At 47.2% G+C, this 9,311-nt stretch overlaps 1 protein-coding gene across 1 annotated transcript; it reads right to left on the minus strand.

Moving 5' to 3' along the window:
- Positions 1–510: 510 nt before the first annotated feature.
- Positions 511–8,857, minus strand: SFRP2 (secreted frizzled related protein 2). Its single transcript, XM_029235521.1, has 3 exons — positions 8,119–8,857; positions 5,683–5,763; positions 511–1,694 (listed from the first exon to the last, which is right to left on the minus strand). Exons 1-3 carry the CDS (start codon positions 8,615–8,617, stop codon positions 1,390–1,392), a joined length of 885 nt encoding a protein of 294 aa, XP_029091354.1. The 5' UTR covers positions 8,618–8,857; the 3' UTR covers positions 511–1,389.
- Between the last annotated feature and the right edge of the window lie 454 nt (positions 8,858–9,311).

The following is a 9,311-nucleotide window of genomic DNA, read 5'->3' on the forward strand; positions in this document are numbered from 1 at the left end:
ACGAAGCGTTTGGATGGAAGCTTTGTGGATGGATGCCCTTCTCACCTTCATGCTGTTTTTTCACCATCCCCTCCCTACCCTCTGCCTTCCAATGGCTACTCTTCAAATCATGGCTCTGTTTAGCTGAGTTGAAGTGGGGAAAGAATGAACATTTTTGCAATGGTGATTCTTTTTCATTATAAAAATCTGCAGAAATGAAAAGCACAACTGTCAAGCTTGTGAACCGTAGGCTAAGACTAGTGTCCCCACGATCTGCCGCGGGACTGTTGAGACCAGACAATAGCCTGCCCATCCCCGTCTCCCAGCAGGGTCCGCAGTGGTAAAACCTGAGTGAGATGGGAGGCAGGAGTGGGTGATGGGAGGTGTGGGGAAATGCACTTTCTGAGTCACAGAGGAAATGGGCACTTCAAACTGCGGGAAGGCTGGGCCTCAGGACAAAGGAGGTGACAGCTCTTGTTCAGCTCCCTTCCCAGTTCCTCCCACGAAGAAGACAAGACACAAGACCAGGAGTTGGTAAAGCAGGAGGTAAAGTTTATATACAAGAATATAATGTTTATCTGAAATATTTACAGTGTTGGTTAAAGCAGTATTTTTACAACTTTTTCAGGTCAACTACTATGTATATTACAGGTAAGCTACAATGGTTTAATTTGCAAAATTAAGTAAAAAAAAATGTTTTAAACAAAGCTTAAAGTACTCGGGTCAATCATAACATCAGTCTGTCTTGCCCTTTATTTGAAGAACTCATGCTACGGTGGTTAATGTGGTTTTTATAAATGGAAGTACTCTACCTGGAAATGCAAAACGCAATACATGCTAGAGTTGTAAGTTCCCAACAGGGATGTAAAATGACAGGTGAATCGTTATAAGACTTAGGTGCTGAGTGTCAGGCTGGAGCTGAGAGAGAAGTTGAGATAACAGCCAGCTTTATCTCAACTGGGTTTTGGACCCACAACAGAAAAGTGAAAGTTTGGGCCACATAGGAAAGTAAAGCTATTTGCACATTATGGCAACCTCAGCAGAAAGTGAAACTCGGTTGACCCAAATCAAACAACCAAAAAAAAAACCCAAGTCACAGTTGCACGTATTCAAAACTAGCTTTTCAGTGAGCTATTTTAAAACTTCATAAAAATCTTCGTGATTTTATTAGTTGGAAGATTTCTACAAGATTTCGGTGGGTTTTTCCTTTATGTGAAAACAACTATTTGTTCCTGAGGCCTCCTGGGGCCTTATAACTCAGAAAATGCCAGGGGTGCAAACGTGCAAAAGACAGGGGAAAGCCGCTCCAGGCTGGGGCTGGAGCTGCAGGGACTGTGCTTGGGAAATGAGTGCTGAGGTCCCACAGCAGAAGTGGAAAGGGTCAGCAGAGCCCGGGGGATGGCCCCGGGACTAGCACTGCAGCTTGCGGATGCTGCGGGAGATGCGCTTGAACTCTCTCTGCCCCTTCTGCCACCGCTTCACAGAGGTGATGACTAGCTCTCCGCCCAGTTTCTGCCCCATGACCAGGTAGGGCGCATTGATGTCATTCATCTCCTCGCACGTGCACTGCAGGCTGTCTTTGAGCCACAGCACCGACTTCTTCAGGTCCCTCTCGGACACACCGTTCAGCTTGTAAATGGTCTTGCTCTTGGTCTCCAGGATGATTTTGGTATCTCTGTTGATGTAGGTGATCTCCTTCACTTTTATTTTCAGTGCTACGAAGACAAGAGATGACAGAGTGATAAGGAGGGAACACATCCCACTGCATATTTGTGACTCGGCTTGGGAGAGGGAAGAAGAGCTTCCCAGGGCTGATGGGACTGTCAGGGGCTGCGGGTAGGGGGTTGGGAGCTGAGGGCAGCAGGTGGCTCCATTTCTAAAGCCTCAAAGGGTTTGTCAGGCACTTTGTTTCAAACCAGCCATCCTTTAAAAACTCTCTTTGCGGGGACTCAATTGACTTTTCTTCCTTGCCCTTGTGTTCTTGTGTTTGTACGTAGGCTGCCTGTGGTGTGTGCTCTCCTTGACAAATGACTTTCCCTATTGGAAACTTCAGCATGAAAAGAAATGCCTGACTCTTAGGTGAAACACGATCCTTCTGTGGCCCTAAACGTTAAACTCAATTTATTACGTCGGAGAGGTTTTTGGACAAACCTGTAAGGAAATTATGTCACAAAATCATTGTTTTCTAAAGAACAAACTACAAGGAAGGAGAATTGATCTTACAGCTGCATTTGATTTGGTAAAGTAACTCAGAAAAAACAGCCAAGGCTCTTTTTAAGAGCACAACATGTTTAGCTGTAAAAGTGTTTTTCTGAAGACCTCATCCTCATATGCTATCATTTGCCTGTCCGAGGCCAAGGCATTTACAGATCATATATGTACTGTTTCCAAGATGGATAAGTAGACTCATTAGAATGCTAAGACCAAAAGTAAGTGGTTTACGATAAAAGACACATTTTATAGTCATGAACAGTATGCTTTGGGAAAGACAACCCTACAAACATACATGCTGGAATTAAATTTCAAGACCCCATGAGGCAGGGAAAGGATAGAATTTTAAGGTTGGAAGGGATCATCCAGTTAAAATCTCTTCTTGGTACACAAAGAATCTGAAATCCAGAGAAGTTTAGTGACGTAACATGAGGTCACCCAGTTAGGCTGTGCCCTGGCTGAGTCTAATTCTCAGCACTCTGGTCCCCAAACCTCCTCCTGTAACACCACTGTGATCTCTTAGGCATAGTATCGAATTTCTTGTCCTGGTTGGTGCATTAATATGCCCACTGTAATGTGTCTTCAGACCCTTGGTGACATTAACAATTGTTCCATAGAGATGACATGCAGGTGTGACTTCCTGACTCTGATGGAGTTTAATGCATTGTTTAAATTAGTAATAGAGGAAGAGGTTTTTTGTGTGTATATCACTGTTCTGGAAATTTCTTCCTCTTTCTTTCTTTCCTTCTCTCTCAGAAGGAGAATTTGACTAAGCATGGCTTTTCTAGTCAACCAGGAAATGACTGAGGCTCAACCAGGTAAATCAAGGATACTGGGACTTGGCCAACCATTATTTGTCTGATATGCATCTGGGCTCTAGTACTGAGTTCTCAGGGTTTATCATGAGATAAGCCACGTGGCAATGTCACATGGTCCTATGGCCTCTGCCTAAGGGCTGGGAGTGGGGAAGGTATATGGTGGGAGAAGTGATTGTAATGTTACCTGGGAGCCTCATCCATAGCACAGACAGAGCATGTGTGAGATTTCGCCTGGTCAAATTAGACATTCTTGAGCTCCAAATATCAGAAGAACCATCACTTTTAACAAGGGGGGAGATTTATTACTCATCTTTCTCTAGCTATGAAATAACCAACTTTGTAAGAGCTTACCATGGGAAAACTTCAGACATTTCCTCCCTGGGTTTTCAGCTGGGACCAAATAGAGGAAATGAAACCCTCAAATAACTTTTCCTGCCCTGCAAGATGTGAACGGGGATGCCACACATGGTAGGAGGCAGGGGTGTTGATACTGTCTGCTCCAACAATAGGCTGCATACAGAGGCAGGCAGTTCTGGGCTATTCTTTCTTCACCAGTACTTTCCCCACTGTAGTGAGGAGGTCTTCTCCATCCTCCCTGTACTCCAAGTGCAGTGGGGAGAGTGTCATGCTTTCATGGATGATTCAGATTTCTACCCTTGTTCCTTCTACCCTGTCATTACTCCCCCAGAGTACAGAGGCGATGTGGAGAACCACCTATAAACCAGTATAATATGCACCCCCTACAATTTAGGTTCATTATCCCCTTTGGGACAAATTGAATGTGGAGAAATAGAAAACAAAGCTTGTGAGGTATCTGCATGTGTGATACCTTAAGTGTAATGATTTCCATGTTGTTTTGAAAGGCTCTCTCCTCTAAGGAGAGAGAACGTTGAACACACACACACACACACACACACACACACACACACACACATTTCTTTGGCCCAGGTCTTGATACAGCATTCTTAGGAAGGAGGTCTTCTGTAAGGTAAGCCACAAAGCAAGCAGGTAATGTGTGTGTGTGCACGTGTGCTCTAATTTCAACTTTTATGGAGCTCCACTAAACTTTTTCATGGAAGTCAGGAGAGTGATCTGTACTAAATCTAGTGCAAAGGCCATAACTTGCCAGAAGAAAATGATATTTTATATACATTTTTATATAAACTTTATTAAAATTATATTAAAAAATTTTGTCCTTAAATCCTGTAGCATGGAAGCTAAGAACCGTGTTTTGGGCAAGGCTCTGGAGCTTTAGGGTTGCTGCTGCCAACATGCCTGGCCCTCTCCTACTTTGAGAGTTGTATGTATTAGAATATAGACATTTGAAACCCTATCATCCATCTGTGGCTCTCACTGAGGGGAAGGACTGGCTAGGACTCAGAGTTACCTCCTTCCTTTCCCCTTCCTCAGCTGTTTGAATCTTCTCCTATAGCTACGGCTGTCCCAGGACCTGCTAAGGTTAAGCCCAGGACCCTTCCTGCAAGAGACCTGGGGTTGTAAGGGGCAGTGATTGGGTTGTTTCCAGTTTCAGGGACCTGGCCAGGTCTGAGATTTCTGGGCTGGCAAGCTGTAAGGAGAGGGTGGGAGGGCAGTCCTCCACAGTGGGCGCTGGAGTGATTTCTCTGTCTCCAGGACTTAGTTGAGTATGTAGAAGTGTTCATACAGATCTGTTACAGTCTGTTATTGTTTGCTAGAACAGGGACCACATCTGTTTACCAGTAAATTCAACCTTCTGCCTGAGTAAATACTTTTAAATACCAACCCCTCAAACACACCCAAAAGTGCCTGCTCTTGGAATGGGAGGAAAACACGAATGTCTCAGGTGTCTCGGCAAAGTTCCTGGCCACCCCCAACTCCTCCCCCAACACAGCACTGATCTGTGTCTAGCTGGCTCCTCTGCTCCCCTTGGAGGGCTGAGGACACAGATGAGGTGCTGCTGGAGCTCTGGGTGGATAGTCTCCAACCTTCCTTCCTCTTACAGTTCTTTCTTAAGGGGAATGACCCGCATGCCATGGAACTTGGGTAACATACCTCGCACATTATTTACTGTCCTCCAGAATCTTGTCGTCATGGCACCTTGCATGTATCTTGCCAAAGTAAACTCCTAGCTTTATTGTTTCTTCTTTTTAAATTTAAGGAAACTCTCTCCGACATATTATTAACCAGTACCTCGGATATACTCACTGATGGTGGAACATGGGAAGCAGAGCATCATGGGTTACGAATAACGTAAAAATATTTGTTTGGCACTGGAGTAAATTTCAATTTTTGGCCAACTCCATGCCTTGAATCTGTTTTGCTGAGGCTAATATTTACATGTTCCCATCCCTGGGACACATGTTAAGTGACTAGAAGAGAACATGGTCCGAGATTATGCTTGTTGGCAAGAAAAAGCCATGGTGAAATGAAAAATGTGCCATCGGAAATTCATAATGTGGACAACTCTCATTATTTGATTATTGCTTAACAGAGCAATGACTCTCACCTAAAAGGATACAACTCGATACAAGACAGTTACATAGGGAGGAAGCTAGGATAACGCAGATAATTAGCTCAAGGAAAGATGATCTGTGATGATATGTCACCCAAACTTTATCTAGTAACATCTTAAAGAATTGTACCTTTAAGTTGTACTGGGCAATAAAACTTCTGTTGTTGGTGGTGTATTACTTACCAAAATCATTTTTACAAAGAGTTTCCATTATGTCGTTGTCATCTTCGTTTTTATTTTTGCAGGCTTCACATACCTTTGGAGCTAGAAATGTGAAAAGTTAGTAAGTTTGCTTAAAACGAAACAGCAGGTGGCATTTGTAAACAACTCACAGGGGCTTATTCAGGCAAGAGTAGCAATTGTCCTGTAAGACCCCAGCTTCTGCCTCATTTGTGAAAGAGGGACCACTCATTCCTAAGAGAGTCTCCCATGCCTCCCATCTTTTTGACAGGCAAAAATGCCCACATGCTGTGTTTCATGTATGACGACTCCCCAAGCAAAGGGCGCCCTGGTGGAGTGTGCAGGTGCAGCCACAGGTAACTGAGACAGGCTGCAGCTTTTCACTCTTCCTCCCGCTCCTGGGACAAACTCGGTCTCTGAAAAAGTTAGTCCCAAAGCCTCTCTGAGGAGAAAGCACCAAGACCCTTAAGGGATTTTGGAAAACTAGCAACCACAAACTACGGCCAGAAGATCGTCTTTCTCAGCTGCAGGTCACTGGTGCAGCCTGGCCTCTGCTGGGCTCTTCAGCTGACCTGTCTCTCGGGGGAGTCATTTCAAGATATTTTCAGGTCTGGACAGGGCGGGGTGGCTAGCATTGTAAGGCTCACATCTGGGTTCTTCCCCCTTGGAAGCACATCTTGCTAATGATTATAGCCTGCTCTAAATGGTTCTGTATCACCTCGTGCTTTCTGCCAAGTTTGTGCTTGAGTTAAGCAGCATTTATTTCACTGTTATCTTCATCCCTGGTGCAGATTCTTCTTGCCTCTCTTTGCCTGTTTCAAACTCTCGAAAACAAACAGACAAAACAACAGCAACAACAAAATCCAAACAAACAAAAACCCAAAGCTTCTCCTGAAGCCAGTGAAAATCTGACCAAACCCAGGAAGGTGCACTAGCACTGCTAAAGGCTCCTCTAAAAGAGCCTGATTCCTTGGGAAAAGGGAAAAAAGAAAACATTCATTTTCTCCCACTTATAAATGTACTAATGCTGTCTTTAAAATTTAGGTGAAATTTCATTAATATGAAATTGCATTTTCGCAGGGAAAAAAGAACTATATGACTCATTTTAGAAGTTATTTATCAAATAAGAAAAAGTGCAGAGGAGATTTTGAAACACGTAAACTTTTATTTTGAAGGGAGAAATGACTTTTTCGAGAAATGTAATATATAATGTTGGTGGGACTGTGAAAAACAAAAACAAAAGCAACACACATAAAACTGCCCTTAACTCCTCTGTCTCAAACAAAATGAAACTTTTCCGATTAGGAGCTCTAGGAGTGTACATAAAATGTTACTAACCTGTGTTGGTTGGTCTGTGGTATATGTTGGACAAATGTTTGAAATATGCCAAACATTTGCAATAAATTATAAATCTAACCAATAAGATGATTGCAAACTCACGGTGCCTGCCAGGAAAGATTGCTAAGCAACTTTGCATTTTCTTTAACTAATGATGGCTGTAGGAAAACAATTAGAGATGGAAAGGGAGATGCTAGTGGAGCCCTGAAAGGTATTAGGAAGCCCCCTTTCCATCGCGGGGGAACCTAAATCAGCTCAGACACATTGTATATGTTTTCCTTTCAGGAAGACTATCAAGCGCCCATGAGGTTTTCATTGCTTTGATGGTTTCTGCACAGGAACTCCCCCCCTGTTTTCTAAAAAACTTGGGAAACTCTCTTTTGCACGATTTTCTCCAGTTAATTAAAACCACTCCTAAGATAAAAGCTGATTAGTGATAGAAAAATGATTCCTGGAGATTCCCTTTGTGCCCTCTTTCTTGGACCTCTGGGCAGTTAACAACCAATGCTCAATTTTCAACACGCATGAGCCAGTCCTGCTTTTTATTTACAAAGCCTAAATCGGCAAAGAACAGAGAGTGCCTTAAAAGACTATCTGTTTGCACATTTTGGCGATCGTGCCTGTAGGGAATGTCCCTGTGCCTAGAATCCTGCCCAGTGGTAAGAACGTGCTGCGTGAGGCTGAGGCCAGCGTGCTCTGGCCAGGGTGCTCACCGCCAACTCCTTCTAGCAGGACCACTTCCAACACTCTCAATTGCGGCCCCCGTGCTAGCATCTTCACAAAGAATTGTACATATATCTACACGGGAAAGATCTCTTCCAGTTCTACGTTTTCTCCCCCCACCCCCCTTTTAAACTGTCCCTAAGAAAGAGCAACTGGTACAACTCGGGAAGGGAATGAGAGACTTGGGTGTGTGTTTGGGCGGGGGGGTATCTCAGATTTGTCACGATGACACACCAGGGCAAGGAGAGCGTCTGCCCTGCCCGGGACTGGCACCCCCGGCGGGGAAGCATCGGGATGGGGGGCGGGGGCCGCAAGAACACCCCCGGAAAGTCTTAGCGGAGCTGGTGGGGGGGGGGTGTAATAAGGAGGAGGGCTTACCTTCCTCGGTGGCCGGCAGGAGGTGGTCGCTGCTAGCGAGGGGGATGCAGAGGTCGTTGTCCTGGGGGAAACGGTCGCACTCAAGCATGTCGGGCCAGGGGAAGCCGAAGGCGGACATGACCGGAGCGCAGCGGTCCTTCACCTGCACGCAGAGCGAGTGGCACGGCTGGATGGTTTCGTCCAGGTCATCGAGGCAGACGGGGGCGAAGAGCGAGCAGAGGAACTTCTTGGTGTCCGGGTGGCACTGCTTCATGACCAGCGGGATCCAGGCGCCCGCCTGCTCCAGCACCTCCTTCATGGTCTCGTGGCCCAGCAGGTTGGGCAGCCGCATGTTCTGGTACTCTATGCCGTGGCACAGCTGCAGGTTGGCCGGGATGGGCTTACAGTTGCTGCGCTTGTAGGAGAAGTCAGGCTGGCCGAAGAAAAGCCCGCGCGCGAAGCCCAAGCAGCAGTGCGAGGCGAGGACGAGCAGCAGCAGCGACCCGGGACCCTGCGGCATCGTGGGCGCGCGACCCCCGGTGGGGCGGAGGGAGCCAAGGCGGGGAAGTGCGAGACGGCAGGGGCCGGGAGCTCTTTCCGGCCCGCTCGTTGCGCTCGGCGCGGCTCGGGGCCTGGGAAGCGGGCGGTGGGAACGCCGGGACGCCGGGCGCGCGGACTGTGGCGGCGAGGTGCTGTGCGTTCGGCTCCGCGCAGCAAGTCCGCGCGCAGCTCCAGGGGACTCCGACCCGGGGGAACAGAGTGAGCCACTGCTGGGGCCCGGCCAGCGTTTTCTTGGCCTTTTTTATGCAAATCTGGAGGTGGGGGGAGCGAGGGAGGAGCCAGTGGAGAGTAATCCGAGGAGGTTTGGTCACTATTCTCTGGGTCTGGTTTTCTGTTGAGAATGCCCCTCACGCGCTCCCTGGAAGGAAATTCTGGCTGCGCCCCACCGACCCCCGTTCCCCCCGCCCCACAGGATGCTGCCAAGCGCGCGCTCAAGGACTGCTGTAAACAACAAACAAACAAATAGACCAGCCTGGCAGCTGCGCCCCAACAGTGGGCGTGCGGAGCACGGGCTGCGGGAGATAGGGGGACGTGACCAGCGGCCTTGTCGCCAGGTCCCCGAGGGAACGCGCTCCGCCCCAGCGAGGCCCGGGCGTGGGTTTGTTTCACCCCAGCACGAAGTTTCTGCTCGAGCCCCGGGTCTGCGGGGCGGA

Source organism: Monodon monoceros, unplaced genomic scaffold (assembly GCF_005190385.1).
Source record: "Monodon monoceros isolate NGI ecotype Baffin Bay Population unplaced genomic scaffold, NGI_Narwhal_1 Super_Scaffold_20, whole genome shotgun sequence".
NCBI lineage: Eukaryota > Metazoa > Chordata > Mammalia > Artiodactyla > Monodontidae > Monodon > Monodon monoceros.

What these genes read in the sequence shown, in the direction of transcription:
- SFRP2 (XM_029235521.1), bottom strand. Translation starts at nt 8,617, where the DNA reads ATGCCGCAGGGTCCCGGGTCGCTGCTGCTGCTCGTCCTCGCCTCGCAC. An exon ending in CCTGCCGGCCACCGAGGAAG is followed by an intron (nt 5,764 to 8,118) that starts GTAAGCCCTCCT and finishes TCACATTTCTAG; the next exon opens with CTCCAAAGGTATGTGAAGCC. An exon ending in TCTTTGTAAAAATGATTTTG is followed by an intron (nt 1,695 to 5,682) that starts GTAAGTAATACA and finishes TTGTCTTCGTAG; the next exon opens with CACTGAAAATAAAAGTGAAG.